The sequence below is a fragment of the Aulonocara stuartgranti genome, assembly GCF_965226115.1.
Source record: "Aulonocara stuartgranti genome assembly, chromosome: 7".
Lineage (NCBI taxonomy): Eukaryota > Metazoa > Chordata > Actinopteri > Cichliformes > Cichlidae > Aulonocara > Aulonocara stuartgranti.
The window spans coordinates 31,131,056-31,153,141 of record NC_138945.1 but is presented as its reverse complement, the minus strand read 5'-3'; the positions used below and the strand labels follow the sequence as shown (position 1 = coordinate 31,153,141).

General features: G+C 38.9%; 1 protein-coding gene across 2 annotated transcripts in view; it reads right to left on the bottom strand.

The window, feature by feature from the left end:
- Positions 1-22,086, bottom strand: part of cntfr (ciliary neurotrophic factor receptor) — a 227,353-nt gene that overhangs the window by 138,194 nt on the left and 67,073 nt on the right. For both annotated transcript variants that reach the window (XM_082538883.1, XM_082538884.1), the window contains exon 3: positions 2,254-2,323. In XM_082538883.1, the coding sequence (XP_082395009.1) occupies positions 2,254-2,323 (70 nt within the window). The remainder of the gene's footprint in view (positions 1-2,253; positions 2,324-22,086) is intronic.

The following is a 22,086-nucleotide window of genomic DNA, read 5'->3' as shown; positions in this document are numbered from 1 at the left end:
TGTGCACTTTGTTCGTGATTGAGAACACCAGCTGCTCTAAAATATCTCAAGATATTCTTTAGTCCCATCGTAACCACTTATGCTGATTATTGCTGAATTCATAATCACAATGATCACAATGTTCTGCTCTTTTTTAAATATATTTTAATGAATATTTGAATAAAATCGTAAAATACAGCCAACACATACTTGGCACAAAAGGATAATAACAGCTTCCCTAATTAATATTAGAGAGAGCTGATTAATCCCAAAGTGTTTTCTTTTTGTGGGTTAGATATAGTAGTCTTACAGCAGTCTTCCATTTAAGGCCATTTTCTCTCTTTACTTCTCAAGAGAGTTCTTGTTTGTTTCATCCCTCCTCATCTGTCTCTTAGTCTCATCGCGCGCCATCCTCTATCCTGTCTTCCAGACAAGAGCAACTTCTGTAAATGTGAAGCTTGTAACTATTTGATTGACTCAGTCTGTAGATGCTTTCTACCACTGTTTCTTATTGTCTTTGTTCAGCATGCACTGCTGTCATTAATTAGGAAGTCTCAAATGGATTTCCTATACACTCCATGTCACACAAACATACTTACACACAAGTACACACAAACACAGTTTGAGCCTTCCTCTGCATGTGCTTTTTGTGCAAACTGAGTCAGACCAAGCAAGTTCATTCCCTCTCCATCCCTTAATACTGACTACGTATATATATATGTGTGTGTGTGTGTGCGTGTGTGTGTGTCACAGTGCACGTATGTGCTTCACTCTCACTGCCAAGAAAGGCATACCCCAGGGAATCCTGTCAGTCAAACTTTCTGGCAATTTGTCAGAGCAACAAGGCACTTTGCAATACAACCAGATGTGTTTCTGTGTGTGTGTGTGTGTGTGTGTGTGTGTGTGTGACATGTATTGAGATAGAATGTGGAGTGCAAATTTTGATATTACTCATCATCCTACCGCTTTTGTTACTTGGTTACGGATATGTGTTGTGATTCGTTTACACAGACCATATAGGCATTTGTGTGTTACACAGTATAAGATTGTCGAGCTATGGAGCACAAAAAACAGACAATCCACAAGCACTAGAGTGCTAACATACACCCACAAATGGACAGAAGTTTTTTTCTCCCCTAGGCAGAACTATTTGTTACTAATTTCTTCCTCTTTTCATGTGTGCTTTTCCTGTATGCCATTTGTTTTCACATATTCTGTAATTACTTTTCTTGCTGCCTTTGTCTTACTTTTGTTCAACTTTTTAGAACAACGCAAGAAATTTAAGTGGAAAAGCATGATTTCTAAAATACAGCCACATTTTCCACTGAAAAACATCCTTAAAACATATTAAGTGAAGAAGATAAGCAAGAAAACAAGCATTCACTGTTATTTTTCTCCATAGATCTCCTTGTGTTTGCTTTCTGTAGTTTTGATGTCTTCCTCTTACTTTTTTCTTCCTTCATTTTACCCTGAGAAGCTTCCATTTTTCTACTTCGCAGATTTATATATAAATCTGCCATGTCTGCTCTGCTTGTGTGTGTGTGTGTGTATATGTGTATGTGTGTGTATAAGAGACCCTCGTGACAGAGTGATGTGCGTCATTGACTTCCTTAGACTCTTTCTCTGGGTCATCTGAGTTAAACAGTCCAATCTCATTGGCTAATAAGGCAATGCCACTCTTCTCTAGAATTGAAGTGACTCGTTTACTTCCTTTAAACACACACACACACAAACATGTGCATGCACACACCCACCCACCCATTTAAACACATGGTCTAATTTACAGTCCTGAATCTTGGGTGAAGTCTCAAAAGAGCAGTCACTGCATTATCTACTTTCCAATTTCCCTTTCTCCCTCACAACTTCAGTGCACGAGTGCTCATGATCATCAGTTGAGCTGGCTACCTACTTTGTTGAACCAACATTTGTTTCTGAGTAAGCCTTAGCACCACATAGCACCACATAACATGGGGTAACAAGATGATTTGATAAGCTTTCTCTCAAAGGTTCATTTGTCTTAGACTGTTGCACCTTTGACCTCAGACCGAGTGGCCAAATGACACACAGCTCAAATCCATAAACATACTGCAATCTTTAAAACGACTTCATGAGCAGAGAAATAGAAACAATGCAGGGAGCCGAGGGTGTAGAAGACAGTAAAGTTAACAGGGAGAAGAAGAAAAACTGTCAAACTTTCTGAGCATAAAGGAGAGGCAGAGCAGGCCTTAGAACAGAAATGGAGGAGCAAATCAAGAAAAGGAAATGCATACTCACCATTGCGAGGATAGGCTACCACCACTGCAGCCAGAACTACACAGCACAACGATGTCACAAGGTTTGCCATCTGTAGACACATACACAGCAAAGTTATCAGTGCGTGCAAGAGCCAAAGAGCCGGCTAGTGAGTGTGTCCGCCTGTCGTCCTGATTGACTGACAGACCCATAGACGCCTACAATGTAAGAGATGGAGAGATAGCTGCTTCCTCTCTTCTCTCTGTCTCTCTCAGTGTCTATCTCCCTTCAGTATTGCTGTTGCTGAAGTGGTTTTGGGTTTTTTTTTTTTTTCGTGTCCTCCTGTTTCTTTCCCACTCCTTTATTTCCTTTCTTTACTCCTCTCATCTGCTGATATCATTTTCACTGTGTAACCTTACTCTCTTTTTCTTCATGTGCATCTCTCTCCTTCTGTCTCTCGTTGTGTTCATCAGTCTAATGGGTCCATCCTCTCTGGGATGGGCTATGGCCAGCAGCTCTTAAAGGTATAGCACACCATAAACAAACGCACAGCTCTCGTCTAAAACAACAATAATTCACGAGCACCCCTTCGTCTTACGTACTTTAGTTTTACCAGTTGAAAGTGAGGTGAGATGAAAGAGGTTTTAAGTTGCACACATCTTTTGCTTTCTAATACTTTCAATGCTTTGGTCTTTAAGTTTCATGCATTTTCTGTTCCCAAAATAACAGTCTCAGTGCTCTCTTAAAATAAATAGGTTTTGTTCATTCTTGCAAAAACATTGTAAAAATGACAAATTGTGGTTATAAAAGGGGAGTTATGGTTATTTTACAGCAGCTGGCTAAGGTAGCGAGCTCCTCTAAAAAGAACAATGTAGGATTTTAGGGGTAGTTGTGCAAGGTCTTTTTTGCAAACCACAGTGGTTTGATCAATCGAGTAGATCTCAGGCAATAAGTCATGTTGCCAGATTCAAGTATGGTTTTTCTTTCTGCTAGGTCAACTCAGGGGTTACGGTATGCATGGTGTCATTCTACAAGTACTATGAGTGACTCCCCTTTATAATGTCTACATTTGTTTTTACCAACTTATTTGCGAAGGTTCCATTATATGATCATTTGTCCGCTGATGAGATGCTAGTGCCCCCTCATCTGCAGAAAGTTGCAAGGTCAGAGGCCAGGGTCAGCTACAACAGAGCTACCCCGCAGCAGCTTCTACGAATGCACAATCTTGTACAAGAAAAGTTGAGCTTGGTGGAGCCTTGCCAACAATGGGGCTTGAACCTAGATCCTCCCATTAAAAAGTGGCCTCTCTCTTCACTCTCCATCTACTCTCCGGTGCCTGGGCTGTTTCTCTGTCTCCTTTCCTCTGTTATGTGAGGAGAAATACTTGGCTATCATACAGACAGGGGTTGTCTAAGGGTCCGCTTGCTGCTGAGACCTGTGGTGAGTAAGGTGTGTGTGTCTGCATGAGAAGAACACAGTAAGCACTCCAAATAGAGGCAGAGAAAGGAAAGTGAATTTCCTTGTTCTTTTGATGCGAGACTCCAGCTGTTAAAAACCTGTGTCATATCCCATTACATCTTCCTCTTTGTTTGGCTTCAGCTCTTCTTTCTTCCCTTTACTTGATTCTCTTTTCTGCTTCTTTACTTCAATCCCTTTTTTCCCTCTCCTAAATCACTCGGTCTTCTCTCTTTTCAGTATGCATCTCTTCTTCTCCCTCCTTATATCATACCCTTCACTTGTCTTGTCTCTCTTTGTTAGGGTTGAACATGAACACCACTACTCCATGTTTAAGCATCTCACAAACGGGAAAATACATCTGCAACTACTGCAGAGTTATTATCAAGAACATGGAAAAGCTTTTACAATCACACTAAAACAATCAGACACTGAAAACTCTAGGGAATGTTTTTTTATTTTCTTTTATGAATGACCAAACTAAAGCTGGGACACAAATAACTGAGTATTCAGACAACCATTCAATTTAGTAGGTAGCTATTTTCCCCTCTCTGTATGAAAAATGTATACCATGTTAGCTTGGGTGCCTGACATCAGTCCCAAAGAAGTAATCATCACGCTTCAGCTCAGCTGACAGTTGCTAATTTAGTGACATGGGGCTAGAAGTACTTGTTGTTCATAATGTTTTAGAACAAAAAAAAAAAGAAAAAGAGTGAATGACAAATCTATAGCTGAGTAGCATAGCTATGCAAGCAGAAATCTTACACTGCTCTGTGATTGGCAGAGAGCTGCAAGTATTAGCGCTCCGAATTAGATGTTTGCACAGGTGTTGTTGTTCTTGTGGTTTGTTACCTAGACAGAGGCTATGCACAGTGTGAGAGATAAAACCAATGATGCAGTTATAAATTCTGCTGCCACGCCCCGCATCACCCCCAACTCCTATTGCCCAGATGGCCCAAGCATATCCGTTGCTAACAAATATCCATAGTAACACAATAACTAGTGAAGACTGGTAGAAAACTGTATTTCGGACCACACTACTGAGAAATTAAGGGGAATAATATAAAATCACAATAAAAAGGACAAAATGTGATTTTTCTTGAAGGAAATATCAGATTTGCACTTACGGCAATCAATCCACTTATGTCTTTAAATACATGGAATTCAAAATGCATTTTTTTCCTTTACTTTGTTGCAATTTTTAATGATGTTCTTTTATATAGAAATATATTATATTGTGAAACAATTTTAATGGGACAACTCTCAAAGAGTATACCAACCCCTGTGGCAAAAATGCAAACAATGCACACTCAGTTTGCTATTTAGCCATCATCGTACCAGTTTTAATTGCTCCAACTACGTATTTTGGGGGATTTTCTTGTCTTTACACAGCTGAGCTGAGACTGCTTAAACGGTACAGTAAAAATGGAAGAAAGTCTGTATAGTTATTTTCATTTTAACTGTGATGGCTGCATGTTTGGTTTTAAGATTTTGACAACCTTCTGTTGAGTCACCTGTTGAATGCTGCGTTGCACTACAATTTTTTACTTAACAGTATCAACTTTGCATTTTTGGTTATGTACGTTTGTGCGTGTGTGTGTGTGTGTGTGTGTGTCTGTGTGTGTGTGTGTGTGTGTGTGTGTGTGTGTGTGTGTGTGTGTGTGTGTGTGTGTGCGTGCGTGCGCGCCAAAGATTAAAATAGTGACTGAAAGTTTGCATGCAAAGATATGATTGAGAGATTGTGTGTTTGTGCCCCTGCACTGGGGTTTCTGTTAGTATATATGAGTGATTGGCAGCTCATATGTATTTCATCTGAACAGATATTGAGGAGAATGACAGGGGGTGAAATTTAAATTGCATCCCCTGTCACATCATCACAATCCCTATCTCTGCTCTTCATTTTCTAAGTGCTGGTTTGCTCATCAAAATCCAAATGACGTTTGTGTGCCTGGGTGTTTGCATGCATTTAAGACTATGTGGGTTCAAATGCTCCAATATGTGTGTCTATGCTTGAAACCGTGGGGGTATTTAGCCCGTCTATCAGAAAACAATACAGTTTTGAAATCTGACAGCTTCAGATCGTTCACATAATGACAACCCACGGGCGGTTAGAGCTGCAATCACGCAAACTCGGTACAAACTCTCATGCCTTCATTTCTCCATTCCTACTTACCCTGACTCACCCATTTATACCCTCCGTTTTCCATTCTTATTCCATATTTATTTATTCATTTCTTATTGGAGGGGAAAGGGCTGAATAGGCGTGATTCTTTTGGCTGCTTAATTAAAATATATAATTCATCTGCGTCAAATGATTTTGCCTCTGCGCCTTTGTGGAGTCCGATTTGGGAACATTTGCATTTAAATTGGAAAGCCAGGAGGGAAATACACTAGGCAGGCTAGGTTTTTGTGTAAGTGGAGATAGAAGGCATCCTTCTGTTAAAGAAATACACATACATTATTAGTAGTATTAGTATTAGTATTTTTGTTACTCTGGTCCAAAAATGTCAGAATTCAACCTACTGTGGCTGGCCGAAAGCTACAGTAAGGCGTCTTGTAACTGAAATGGTCCTCTTAGAACTTTGTGATCCCTTCACAGCAGCATCTTCAGTCAGTAAGGCGTGCTTCTCCATGCCCATTAATTTGAATTCAAACTTAATAAACCAAACGCTGACTGAAGTATAGATGCTATATTGTTTTTTGTCTTTCAAAAATAAAGTGTCCAAATTCCTCCTGTCAGCAAGCTGTCAGAAATACCTTATTGCAAATGTGTCTGCTGTTCAATACAACAAAATTGAATCAAATTAAAAGAAAAAACAGCATCCCCCTGAGTAACATATAAGTCCTTTGTTTTATACCAAGGGAAAAGAGTAAAGCTATCAACCGTATAAGGAAACCTAACAAAAGATGACGGTTCCCTGCTGTCTGTAAATAGTTTGTTCTTCTTGGGTGATATCCACCATGTGGGAAAATGAGGCCCATTCACTTGACAACATAAACCCAAAACAAATGATTTAACTTTAAATGGTTATAGCTACCCATCTTTATTCAGTGATTCCTGCAGGGTATGTAGTGCATTGAGATTTATGGATCTACGGGCAGTTAAAGAATATATGATGCTGAGACAGTGGCACATTATCCAGCTGGGACCTAGCTAAAGGTCGGATGCTGAAACCAGCATGTCTGGCACCACAGAGCATGTTAAATGTCTATGAAATCATACCTTACCTTCCCTGCTGCCATTATATACTAACTCACAGTAACACAACTCACCATCTGGAGGAATAAGCTGCTCAGATAAACAGGAAAGGCTGCGTAATATAGAAGAAAGAGTGTACAAGACAGTCAGTCACACCACCCTTCTCTTGCAGCTAGAATATAAGGCCTGCAAGAGTACTAGTCTCTTTAAATCCAAGCAATTTAAAAAGATACATGCAACCATAATAAACTGTAAATGATGGCAGGAGATCCAGAAGGAGAATTTGACAATGACAAGGAGAAAGTTGAACATCTCCAGATAATTGGATATTCGTATAAAGTAAAACCTTGAAACTCTAAAGCAAGGCATCATATCCAGGAGGTACACTTGTACTTTAAAAGAATCCTTTCTTCAGAAATACAACCCTTGCTCTATCTGCCATTTAATGTATAATATGACTTACTTTTGATAATTTGTCCTACCTTGGAGCAACGATAGAAAAGCAGAGTTTTTATTTTATTATAGTTTTTTTTTCCTCCAAGGGGACATAGATAAAATTTGTGAATGATCTCTCCGGCTCAAAAATAAGGAAAGTATGTATATTAAAATATATATAAATATATATTTTCTGTTCCTTTAAAAATAAAAAAGCAGCCACATGGCATGTGAATCAATTTTGGGGCAGCAGGGTTTATGTTGCTAATTGGAATTTTCTCCAAAGGGTGACAAAAGTCAACAAATTGTTTTAAGCAACAATTAGTTGATAAAACCTCTCTACTCCCAAATTTGTGACTAGTGCACTGCAGGAAAAAGAAACTTCAATGAAAAAGCATAGCACCACCTGATGCTGTCTTTCTGTTTACAAAAAAATTACTGCAGTGTGTAGTTTTTTATTCTTATTTTTCTAATTTCAGAGCTCTCAGGTAGATAGATAGATAGATAGATAGATAGATAGATAGATAGATAGATAGATAGATAGATAGATAGATAGATAGATAGATAGATAGATAGATAGATAGGGTGTAACAATACACAAAATTCAAGGTTCAGTCCGATACTTTGGTGTCACAGTTCGATATTTTTTCGATACAAAAAAACTGTTCATGCCTTTTTAATTTGTCATTTATTAAAATTATAAATATATATTTTAACTCAAAAGTACAGTTTTTAAATTTAATGTTGCTGAAACAAAAAAATAATGAAAGAAAAATCTGATCGAGAAATCACTCATCTTTGGAAAAGAGAATTATTACAGAGAAATGGCTCTTTCCAAAATAAAAACTATACTATCCGCTTCTTCTGGGCTATATTCTCAGCAGCATATTAAACATATCAGGTCCCCATAAGGAGAATCATGTGCTAACGGCTGTCTAAATGACTCTGGTAACATTTGTAGCATGCGTGCTTGCTGTCGGAGTAAATGTGCAGTCATATTCGTTGTGTTCCCACTAGTGCTGTCAGTATTAATCTCGTTGAAATGACGTTAATGAGCTACCACGGATCGCCCCATGCGTGGGGCTGCACGGCGTCAACACGTTAACGAGCAAACTGCGCTAACGCACTAGTTCCCACCAATGTAACTGAGCATTGCATGGCACATCCGACATACTGTTTTACATTTGTCCATGACGCACTTACCTTCAGGGTCATACGTCACATGAAAACCAAAATAGTTCCAAATGCCAGATCTGAATGAGGGTGGGGGAGGTTCAATTTTCCATGTTGCAACAAGCACTTAACTTCTGTCTCGCTAGCTTGCCCTGCGCTCAGTGAATCTGCGTTCGACTACTCCGCCTAGGCTGCACTGTCCACTGAGTGCTCAACACAGGCAGCATCGTCAGAAGGAAAGTTGATAAAATAAATTAAAAATTTTGTATTGTTCGATACATATGCGTACCGAACCGAAACCACTGTATGAACGGTTCAATATCGATACGAGTATCGTTGCACCCCTAATAGATAGATAGAGTTTCTTGCACATCACCTATTAGTGGCACACACTTACACTCAAACACAAAATCACACATAACCATCACCACTGTAGTTTTTAATTCCCTGCTCCCTATACAGTAATACAAGTTCTTCATTCCCATAATGCATTGCTTTGCTTGGCAACACTAATTCTCTCATCAATCATGCAGAGTTGCTGCAGATTATCTACAATCACTGGGTATGGCGGGGTGGGAGATGTTTATCCTGATAGTGTGTCTGCTGCCATTTTGGCTACAGTGTACACACATGCATACACACACAGTTGGCATTTGGTGCAAAGTGTTGATAGCTGGATGACTGTGACCTTTTTCACAGTCGCTCTGGCTATAATTGCTCACTAAAGATACCGTCAATCGTGTCTCAAGAGGTAGCAGGGGTTGAGCCCACAATCACACGCAAGCGCACGCATGCAGTTCCTTGTGCATGTGGATGACAGCATTTAGGTCTAAGTGATAAATTTAGCAATTGATCACATGTGACTGCTCTCAGCTGGCTGAGATTTAGAGGACCTGAACACGTCAGTTACTATGTATCATGTGTCCTGCTGGTGCTGCTGTTGTGGTGATCTCCCGTCACTAAGCTGGACTGTCTGATGTGAGTTAGTGTTTTAGAAACAGCCAAAAGCTGCACACTTACCAACACAGAGGCACGAGCTGCTGTTTTTAATCCTCAGAATATTATTTGTGAAATGTTATTAACAGCCGGAGATTAAACATTGAAGTCTAACTCATTAACAGAAAGGAAAAACAAAATTTAAAAAAACCCAAACAGTCCAAACAAATCTAGAACTTGGATGCATGAATAGGACTCACCCTATTTATGTCAGGTAACAGATATTTGAGGTGTGTTATGCGTTTTGTATGCATGTGTATGTCTGTTTTTGCCTCCACCCAGCCATCTGGACCTCCTTGTGTGTGTACAAGTGGATTTTAGGTGGTTATAAGCTCTGAAAAAACACACAGTTACCTCCAGCCCTCTCACCTTTGAACTCTATAAGTGTATCAAAGCTAAGAAAACAGAGCACTATGTGTGTGTGTGCGTGTGTGTGTGCAGATGTGTGTCCCAGCTTTCTTAAATTCTATCAGGCTTCCGATAGTGGGTGTGTTCTCCCCTTTGCGAACTGGGAGCTTCCAGGAGCTGTGCAGCATGTGTAAGAGCGGTGTGTGTGTGTGTGTGTGTGTGTGTGTGTGTGTGTGTGACAAAGGGAGAGTGTTATGTATGGGCTGTGATGTTCTGAACAGAGGTGTTTTTACAGAGAGTTAATCAGAACCAGGGCTGAGGCCTTGCACAACTGGGTGAAAACCACACACACAGGAAATAAAAAGCAAAAGTCACTTTCTAATTGCTTGAATGACAGAACTGTAACTGGTCATTGCTGTTATGCCAAGCTGTTATATGATGCAACTTAGTGAACTCTAACAAAAGATGTGCAGATGTTTCAGCCAATATATATGTATGTGTGTGTGTGTGTGTATATATATATATATATGTATATATATATATATATATATACACACACACACATATACACATACACATTTAGATGGGGAAGATTTAGTCATGTAACTAAGAAAGTTTTTACAGGACTTTAGCAGTCCTCTGAAAAAGGGTAAGTAGCAGCCAGGTGCACTATTTTCAGTGAATTAGATTAACTAATCTTCAGCAAGTGTGACAACCTTTATAAAAGCAGAAGTTTTGACAGTTTGCTGGTCTGGAGCATTCAGGTAGTGTTAGCACAATCTTTCCAGGAAAGGATGCCCCAGCATATTCACCAAAAGGTCAGAGTACTCATAGTACTCATAGAAGCTGCCAAAAAAATCCAACGGCTACTTTTCAGACTCTACAGGACCTGATTTGCTTGTCAAATGTTAAAGTTTATGTCAGCGCAATTAAAAAAAAGACTGAACAAGCTTGACTTGTTTGTAAAGGTTGAGGGTTACCAACATAGGAACAGGGTTTAAGTTTGCAAAATTGCATCTGAACCCAGTCTTCTGAAACAATGTCCTTTAGACAGATGAGACCAAAGTGCCCACAATGCACATCATCACATTTGATGAAAAGCAAATGCAGCATATCAGGAGAAATACCAACTGTCAAGCAAAATTGGAAAAAGTAAAGAATCAAGGTGTTGCAATGGTCGATCAAAGTCCAGACCTCGACCCAACTGAAAAGCTGTGGTAGCACCTTAAGATAGTCATATAAACAAATTCCCACAAACCTCAATGTACTGAAGCAATGTTGTAATGAAGACTGGACCAGTTCATCTACAATGATGTGAGAGACTGAAAAAGTCACACTGAAACAATTACTTAAAGTTGGTTCTACAATCTACTGGATACTTCACAGGAAACTCTTTATGGTTTTTTTACATGACTATATATCCAGGTCTGTCCTGGTTTATGTTGAAAGGGTGTGTGATTCCTTAACCTTCTGGGAAATGTGTCTTCAAAAACAGTCAAAGTGACATCTTCAAGAATAACCTTTACTAATGACGGGTCTCATTTACCAGTAGTGTGCACGGGTCTGTGCCTAAATCATGCATACGAATACTTCACACACATATATGTAATTCCGCAATAATAACTTTCTGACACTGTCCCACAGAAGTAAGTTTGTTTTTTTTCCCTTCATTGCAGTGAGTTTCTCATCTCAAATGCCATGCTACTTGTCTGCAATCAGCTTTCTTTTTGTTATATATTCTGTTAGCCTTTTTTCCTTTCATCTTTGATTCCAAACTTCTCTTTTGCTGCTTTTTTTCTTTTTTAATTAACTTCAGCATCCCAGTTATTTCAGCTGGAGCACAGATTATTTATTTATTTTTAAACTGTTGTCACTGCAATGAACACACTTCGGAAAGCTGCCCCTTCTCTGGATTCCTGCTTGGATGTCAGAAATTATTTTTTAAAGTTTCTCCAGTTTATGCAGGATTATTAAATGAAGCCCAGTAATCTTGTTTTAACAAAAATAAAAAAATAAAAAAATAAGATGATTTTGAGACAGTAATATGTATATTCAAATCTGTTTTCTACCTTTTTTTTTTTTCAAAAAAGCACATTATTCAATAATTTTTCAGAGATCAAGTAGCTATAGGCATTATTTACTATTCTTATTATTATTTACTGCTACAATAGAATTTTACTTACTTTTTAAAAAATGTATCAATCCCATTCATAATTACACAAAGCTACATATCATTACACATTTGCACCTATGTATTCAACTGTATTTGTTTCTTATGGATTTTTTATATTTTTAACAGTTCATCATCCTTATTGGCCCCAAGAAAAACTGTTGTAACATTTGTAACGACTAACTTAAATTCACCCGAAGCTTTGCTCTCATAAAGTCACACTCAACTTACTGATGCAGAGTTTAACCAGAAGTCTTTTGTGACATGTGAGTAATAATTTATAGATCACTCAAGAGTAGACATTCCTAAGGGTTAGTGTGATTGAAGGTTTTCCTCTTCCAAAGCCAGCTGATGTTATACAGGGAATAATTGCATAGGGAATAGGCAATAATTACACTGACCAGTATGCAGGCCAGTCTCTTTTAGGCACCCCTCCCTTCAGTAATGAAAATAAAGAATAGCAAAAATATTCAACATTTTCCATAAAGTCAGATAAGTTCATGGTCCAACTTTAGTCTGGGAAAATGTTTCTGCACCAATGGAGCCCAAAGATACCATAATGATAGAGGTTCAACAGAGTCTCAGTGGCTCATACTGCTGCCTCACAGTGAATGAAACCAAATTTTTTGGTACATTGCTGAAAGGGAATATTTTAAATGCCCATGAGAAAATATAGATTATTGTTATTTTTTGTAGCAAACATGTGTAGAGGGAGATATGAACGTGTAAACACTTTTTCCCCATAAACAGACATATACTTTTTCCCCATAAATGTCTGTTTATATTTATTCCCAAACTAGAAATTATTGATCTCTAGGACATGAGCTGTCTTTGTGGATAAAACGTTTGGAATGAGAATGAGTAAAACAAGTAACAGGGGAACAAGCCTGAAAACAAGACAGTAAGGAGAGAAAGGACAAATATTGAAAACTAGAAAAAAGAAGCCAGAGGAAGCCTGAAGACAAACACAAAATGTATTTCAGACCTGATGTGTGCTGACCGTGTGTGTCTCAGACTGTGTTTGAGAATGCAGGCCTGAGTGGAAACTAAAAACGTTATGTTTACTGGACGTATTTGCCAAGCCCTCTAAGTAAACCAATCAAGTACAGTACCACCATACATAGGGCTTGCACACACTCAAACACAAACATATACAGTAATGTACACATGCACTGCACAAAACTCTATCTGTTCAACTGTCCACTGGTCTGTACCACAGGAGTTTATTTGTAGAGTTCCTCTGGCCTTCATGTAGGTCTGGCTATCGGCTGAGTGGCCTTGCACAGTTGGCTGAAATATACAGTGCACATACAAAGACACACAATGCACAAAACCACTTGTGTCATGTTGATGCGTGATACACACACACACACACACACACACACACACACACACACACACACACACACACACACACACACATGCTCTTCAAGTATGGTTGCTTAGAACCTCAGTAACCAGATAAACATACTAAATATATTGGAGCATTCACTTAAGTACAGTTAAGTGTCTGTTGCTGAAATCCTGAAATAGGCTTGTGTCTGTGTACACATGTGCACATACACAGCCAAGTTGTATTTCAGTTATACAAAAAAATACTCAGGAAAATTGTATTAGATGTTGTTTAACTTATCTGATTCTTTTAATATCTAAAAAAGTACTTCATGTATTCAGATGTGAACAGTTTATTATGATGTCCCACCAAGACCTGCCCAAAACCACAAATTTGATATCCATGAAAAGTACATAAACAAGAGAGCTACGAATCATGGAAATGAAGCAAATATGCAAGAAAGGTACTTACATATTATCCTTTCATACTCTAAAGCCTAGGAAACAGTGACTGCATGCTACACCTAAACCTGCTGAGCACACAGGACATCACATTACATCATAGTCATGCGTTTTGTTGCCCCGGGAAGACTCATCTACTACTGATCATCAGTTTTCTGGAGGTCTACACTTAGTCATCGCTGACTTTAACACTGATGTCATTACTGAAGCTCACCCTGTGTCTATGTGTGTATGCGTATGTGTGTCTCGTGGAGTGAGAAACTCATTAATCGTCTTAGTCAACTGTCTCTGTTCAGCACAAGCCCCATAGGCACACATCCTGTCAGCCACCCTCTTACTTTCTGCCTCTCCCACTGAGGCAATAATTCAACATTTTAACTCAAACTGTCTGTCTCTTTTTGTCTCAATTCACATCTCTCATTCCACCTATTTTCCTTTCCACCTGGTGCGTTTCTGTCATCCTTCCACCTTTGTTCTGTCGCTTGTGCCATTCATTATTCTTTCTAGTTTTCCATCTTCTCTTCCTCCATATGCTATCTCTCAATTTTCCGTTTAAAATAAACAAAAATACATTGGCTATAATTTAGTTTGGCTAAAATGTGTAAGGGCTGTCTACAGGGAGTGCAGAATTATTAGGCAAGTTGTATTTTTGAGGAATAATTTTATTATTGAACAACAACCATGTTCTCAATGAACCCAAAAAACTCATTAATATCAAAGCTGAATGTTTTTGGAAGTAGTTTGTAGTTTGTTTTTAGTTTTAGCTATTTTAGGGGGATATCTGTGTGTGCAGGTGACTATTACTGTGCATAATTATTAGGCAACTTAACAAAAAACAAATATATACCCATTTCAATCATTTATTTTTACCAGTGAAACCAATATAACATCTCTACATTCACAAATATACATTTCTGACATTCAAAAACAAAACAAAAACAAATCAGCGACCAATATAGTCACCTTTCTTTGCAAGGACACTCAAAAGCCTGCCATACATGGATTCTGTCAGTGTTTTGATCTGTTCACCATCAACATTGCGTGCAGCAGCAACCACAGCCTCCCAGACACTGTTCAGAGAGGTGTACTGTTTTCCCTCCTTGTAAATCTCACATTGGATGATGGACCACAGGTTCTCAATGGGGTTCAGATCAGGTGAACAAGGAGGCCATGTCATTAGTTTTTCTTCTTTTATACTCTTTCTTGCCAGCCACGCTGTGGAGTACTTGGACGCGTGTGATGGAGCATTGTCCTGCATGGAAATCATGTTTTTCTTGAAGGATGCAGACTTCTTCCTGTACCACTGCTTGAAGAAGGTGTCTTCCAGAAACTGGCAGTAGGACTGGGAGTTGAGCTTGACTCCATCCTCAACCCAAAAAGGCCCCACAAGCTCATCTTTGATAATACCAGCCCAAACCAGTACTCCACCTCCACCTTGCTGGCGTCTGAGTCGGACTGGAGCTCTCTGCCCTTTACCAATCCAGCCACGGGCCCATCCATCTGGCCCATCAAGACTCACTCTCATTTCATCAGTCCATAAAACCTCAGAAAAATCAGTCTTGAGATATTTCTTGGCCCAGTCTTGACGTTTCAGCTTGTGTGTCTTGTTCAGTGGTGGTCGTCTTTCAGCCTTTCTTACCTTGGCCATGTCTCTGAGTATTGCACACCTTGTGCTTTTGGGCACTCCAGTGATGTTGCAGCTCTGAAATATGGCCAAACTGGTGGCAAGTGGCATCTTGGCAGCTGCACGCTTGACTTTTCTCAGTTCATGGGCAGTTATTTGGCGCCTTGGTTTTTCCACACGCTTCTTGCGACCCTGTTGACTATTTTGAATGAAACGCTTGATTGTTCGATGATCACGCTTCAGAAGCTTTGCAATTTTGAGACTGCTGCATCCCTCTGCAAGATATCTCACTATTTTTGACTTTTCTGAGCCTGTCAAGTCCTTCTTTTGACCCATTTTGCCAAAGGAAAGGACGTTGCCTAATAATTATGCACACCTGATATAGGGTGTTGATGTCATTAGACCACACCCCTTCTCATTACAGAGATGCACATCACCTAATATGCTTAATTGGTAGTAGGCTTTCGAGCCTATACAGCTTGGAGTAAGACAACATGCATGAAGAGGATGATGTGGACAAAATACTCATTTGCCTAATAATTCTGCACTCCCTGTAGTGTCTTGTGTTGTTTGGAATCTTCCTCATCTTCCTCTTTCTTCCTCCCTCTCTCCTTCCCTCCCGTAAATGCTGATGACAGCATTTTGTATTTTCACGAGGCAGCGAGCCCTCAACGTCCCCGAGGAATTGGTGTGACGATGATAGACCAATGAGTAAGCAGATCCAGTGACATCCTCTGAATGTAAATGTGCTTCATTGTATAATGCAATAGTGTTGATGAGCCAAAATATAGTAGATATTTGGCCACAGATTGTAGAAAATGGTAATTTGATAAATCAGATGTGGGTGGAAAACACAAATGCAACATCTCCACCCAGGACAAACTGCTTCATTCTTAAGCAAAGTAGTGACGTTCAATCTACTTCAGTGGAGCCGCCCTGTAGCCAGCAACATAAAGCTGTATTCAAGATGCAGTTCACACTTGTTAATGTGCATGGCGACATTGAATATAAATCAGGACGTTGTTGAACAAAACATACAGGTTCAGTCAACTTTACCCAAGCACTTTAAAATATATACTTTAATTTCCTTCAGCCTGAGGTGATTCTGGGTAATCATCTGCATTTTTATTATTGTTCAACTTAGCTCCATCTGCACAGCCCATGATGATAAGAAGTTTAAATGTGTGCATGTATAAATTTACTGTGACTGCTAGGTAGGTGGCTAGGTCATTTTGAATGAGTGTCAGGTTCATTAGTCTTGCACACAAAGAAGATTTGAATTTATAGAAAAATGGAATAAAGATAACAAACACAAAGCAGAATAAATCTCAAAAGTCAATAACATTAACATACAATCACCCCTCATTTCTTTATATTTTGCTTCCAGGGTGTCACTTTCTTGCACCTTTAAGTGGTCCTCAGCAATAGCTCTTTCTACACTGACTGCGTTTTCAGTCATTTTCAGTCTTTGTACCTTTCTATAGTAATGTTTTTTTTCTGTTTTTCTGTTTGCATTGGAAAGTGAGTCTCCCTCTGTGTGCTAAGCCCCTTAACAATGAGCAACACCTAAATCCAGAGTGTGGTGTTTACACTTAACAAACTACGTAGAAATGAACCAATTTTAAATTGTACATTTTGTTACCTTAGTCACTAACAGAACGTCACCAACGCCATTAAAGAAGTAATAATAATATTGTTACTATTTCTTTAGCTGAGTCTTTGAAAATGTCAAAGATAACAGTTTGATAGACATGAAATAGTATTTTTCATGAGGAAGCGCTATTAGCATTAGCTATTAATATCTCTGCACTGTGTGTAGTGTGTTGTAAAAAAAAATTGAGGGAACTGGACAAGTGAAGAATAAAAGAAGAAACAAGCCTAAAAAATAAAGACTGTCCACAGCAGATGAAAAGCATCTGAAAGTCATGCCCTTAAGGCATATGAGAAGTCCAGCAAATACCTGACCCAGGACCTGAAAGATGTCTCTGGCATTTATAGAGGTTTTATACACTGCTCACCAGAAATGGTCTCAATGGAAGGGGAAGAAATGATTCTTATGGAAGGGAAACTGCGAGAGAAAAGACTGAGGTATGAGAAATTACACAAGAGCTGGACTGAAAATCTACCGTGCAATTCCATCTTAAAGTGTCAGATTATTAAATGCTTCATTTTTCAACATCACAATGATCTCAAACACACTGGTAGTGCACTATAAGTATATCTGGATAGAAAAACACACAACAGAACACTATTAGTCATGGACTGGCCTTCCCAGAGCCTGGACCAACGTATTATTGAAGCAATGTGGGATCATCTTGACAGGGAACAGAACAAAAAGCAGCCAATATCTAAAGAACTCTAAATGTCCTAAAAGGCTGGAGAAGTATGCACTAGTTAAAGAAATTATAAGAAAGAGTGCATAAGAGAGTTCAGGCTGTGTGGAAAAAAAGGTGGTCATACCAATTATTGAATTTTAATTTTGTTAGAATTGTACAAACTCTGTTTTTGTCTTAAATGCTCCCTTTCCATTTATGTTTGTATGTTTGAATAAATTGTACACCTATTTCCCATTTTCCTAACAAAATATAAAAAGATGAGAGGTGGCTAAAGACTTTCGCACAAGTGTCCACTACCATTAGGGGCAGATCTGATTGAAACTACATGAAGTATGTGTGTGTATCTTGATAAGCACCTGTGCAAACACTTGACTCGTGATTGTCTTGACAGAACTATTAGCATTCTCTTTCCATTTGCCCCCCTCCCCAACACATGTTGACACACCCCTACCACTTTGCTCCTGCCCTTTCATAGTTTATTAGCAAGGCAATCTGTTACACAGCTTTGGCTCTGGCTGATCCCTAAGCACACACCTTATGTCCACCCCAGCTGCATCTTAATGACATCCTGTGGGGAAATATCCCATCAAGGTTGTATTCACGCTCCTCAGAAACACATATATCCCAAACCATAGAACGATAAGAGGAAAAAGAAAGTCAAAAGGAAGTACTATTAAAGAAAAATGAAGACAGAGATGAAGTTGGACACAAAGAAGATGAGAAAGGGAACTGAAAAACAAACACATGAAGAAAGTAGAAGGGTATGAACAATCTTTAAGACAACAGGAGCAAAAATAGTAGGAGAGAGAGGAACTGAATGAAAGAAAAACAGCACAATAGCAACTAAAGTAGAATAAGAATGACAGGAGAAATACATCTCCTTACTTTGGACTCCACGCATGATGGTAAGAGAAGAAATACACACAGATGTTGATACACACACTGTGGACGAAGCATATTCACTTGTGCACACACAAATAGTCAGCTACACGGCACATAGACGGATGCTTATGTGCAGTTTATATAACTGTGTTTGTCTTCCGATTATCAAGGACTCATTTAAGACTCTTATGCAACAGCACTTAGACATTCAACATTCAAAATCCAGTCTCCCATGTTGCTCAGCCAAATATCTAACCACCCAAGTCGAAAGAAGTCCCTAAACTGAGCTGACTAGAAGAATTAACTTTAAGCAGAAGATAATGAAATATACTTGAGACCAGAATATTAATCATGGCTGTGGTGTCGTGTATCTTTTTCGGTGTGAGTTTTAACGTGGGTGGATACTATTAGTATTAAAATGTCAAAACGAGAAATGAAATGAATTAAAAACAAACCAAAACATTTGTTTACCGTTGGTGTTATGGCATAATTGTTTATCTTTTTTTTTTAATATCTAATAATATCAGAAGTAACCTACTGAAGAAAAATGCATTTTCAAGTCTGGGACTAAGCCAGAATTATAATATTCACTCTCATTAATAAGTACACGATGGATACATTTTAAGAGTCAAGTTGAAATTTAAAGTATTGATTCCTTTTGCATCCCAAGCCCAAGCTAGATTCCTGGATCACACAAGGCACAACAGTCCTCTTTCAAAGTACACCAGCTGGTCTCCTCAGTTCCAATGTTTACGCACTGTTGTTAAAAGAAGAGAGGTAAACATCGCCCTGTCCAAACATTTTGGGGACTTGTCGCCATCATCCAATAAAAGACCTCATGTCATTGGTTGCTGGCCCTGTCTGCCGTGTAGTCAGATCCTAATCCATAGCTATTCACGCCTCATACAAGGAGCTGTCTTCACCTGCTTGCTTTCTTTCCAAGATGGACTTGGAATATTGGTGCCTTTCACTCTTTCAGATTTTCATTTCCTTTGGTGTCATTGTGTTTGCAGTTATCGCTAGTTTAATCCACAACGACTTTTGTGTTAGCAAGTATATATCAGTTCTATTTGGTTTATATTCTTTGACTTAATACGTGAATACATTTCAACTTGGGGAAAATTGTTGCTGTTTTGTAATAGTCCTGAACCAGACAGGCATAACAATATGTCTTAGACTGGGCTTGTTTCTCTTTTTTGAAATAGGCCATTTGCTGCAATTTTTTTTTCTTGTACATGATGAAAAGCTACTTCCACAGACTGGAAAATTACCCAGGCTTGATAATCCATCACAATAAACAATATAAATGTGGGTTTCGTCTAATCTTAGTTCCTTGCTATTCAGTTGAGAAGCAGCTGAGTGATGTCTTTGTACATATCTCATTACAGCACAAGTTGATTCCAGTGCCCTGAATGGGCAACCAAAGCCAGAAGACTTGCATTTGAATGGATATTTGATGGAATAAAGTACATGAGACCCTTAATTTCCTTCTTGTCAGTCACCTACTCAGACGAAAATATTTTCCAGTAAATAATCCCTAAATGACACACTTATTCCTCGGTAGGTGGTGGTGGTGACAACAGTTGATTAAAACTTGGATTATTGCTTGACATTAAAACATATAAACCCATAATAACAAATGCAGCAAGGACTAAGGAACTGCGGTGGTGCTCTCAGTAAATCACAAAAGATCACAAACCTGCAAATTGGCCTTTAAAAAATGGGATGTAATAAACACAAACAGGATTTTGGTTCATGAAAGTTAAGTTACAAGGCAATTCTTTGCCAAAAGAATGGAAACATAAAAGGATGAATAATGACTGAACAAAAGTAATCTCACAGTATTGTTATCGGCACAATGGGATGACAAATGTTCACTGGTGTACAGCAAAGTGGCTGTAATGGTTTTTATTGTTCGGAGGTGGTTCAGAAAGAGGTGATGCAGAGATGGATGATAATCAAATGCTTTCAAGCTTCCATATGCATACATATAAATGAGTGGAGGAACACACTGCTTTTTGGCGCACCATTTTAGACTCTATTTTGACGCCCGTGTGAGATGACTGACAATTGCTGTCAGATTTCACTCCATTACTCACACGCACACTCAGGCACACACATATATATTGATTACTGAAGTCGGCAGCCTGTGGAGTGAAGCCAATGTTGAGTGGGCAAGTGAGGGAGGAGGGATACGCACATACAAATGAAGGGAATAGAAAGGCTGTGGAAGGCCAAATTTTAAGGCTCTGCCTCCCGTCGACAGGAAGGGCTCATACATGCACATCATGGTTAAACTTAAAGGCTATTCCACCTGCTTGCTCCTGCCTCAATCTATAAGGAAATTGAGGAGAGAAGAAAAAAGGAAAGGAGAGGAGGGGATTTAATCTATTAAACTTGCCATAACTCTGCTTTAGCATGATTATTCTCCAGGGTCAAAGGATTGCTGTAAGAAAGCTAACACTCTGACTTTTGTGTTTCCTATTTTTAGGGGTTGCTATAGTAAGACTTGAAGCCTAATCTGCTGTTGCATTTAGCATAAGCGTCAGATGGCTAAAACTGTCAGCCTAATGTCAAAAATGTAAAATGAAGAGAGTGGAGGAGGGGGGCAAAGGAAGAGAAATGACAAGGAAATATATTAGAGAGGCAACTGAGAAGAAGATCAGTGTCACTGTAAGGAACGGGAACAGAGCGGGCTGTTTTGAACTCAAAAAACATGTCTGATCCTCGCACTCCAAAAACCACAGACACACACAACCATTTAGACAGACTCCAAAATGCGTCAGCCACCCAGGAAATCTTTTTTTTTTTTTTCGTTTGAAACTCAAAACACTTTTATTGGGATTCACCTCACCATTTATACCTTGTTTCTGCCACCTAGCCTCACATCTCTATGTCTATCTGTCTCTCTATCCACTGTGTGTTGCTTGACTACCTATCTTTGTTGTCTGTCTGTGTTTTGCTGCCTCTACAATGGAAAACTTTGGCTGCACAAGGTGTGAAATGAGACTGTATTGATCTGTCTGCCTGTGTGGATCTGTGTGTGTGTGTTTGTCTGCGTATGTGAGCAACTAAGAGTGGTGGCGGGTTTGGTGTTGGAGGGGGGTCCTACTTGATATCTTCAGGTTAATTCATTTTTCATTTTACATTTTCACCCACAAACAAAATTACAAAATAACAGCATTATGTAATGTCAGTGTACTAAAGATATGAAGCAACGTGAGGCAAAGCAGACAAAGCTGAATGCAACTCTGAGATCAAAACTGCAGCTAAGTAGAAATTTCCCTGGTGAGGCAATGATATGTTTAAAGAGTACACATATAACAGCATGGGAGCCTAATTGTTACAAAAGTATGCTCTTTAGATATGCAAGTTACCCTTGATATATGCACTAATGTACCCAGAAAGTGGATTCAACAGTTGATGCTATTTTTGACTTTATTTTAGATTTTAAATGATTTAC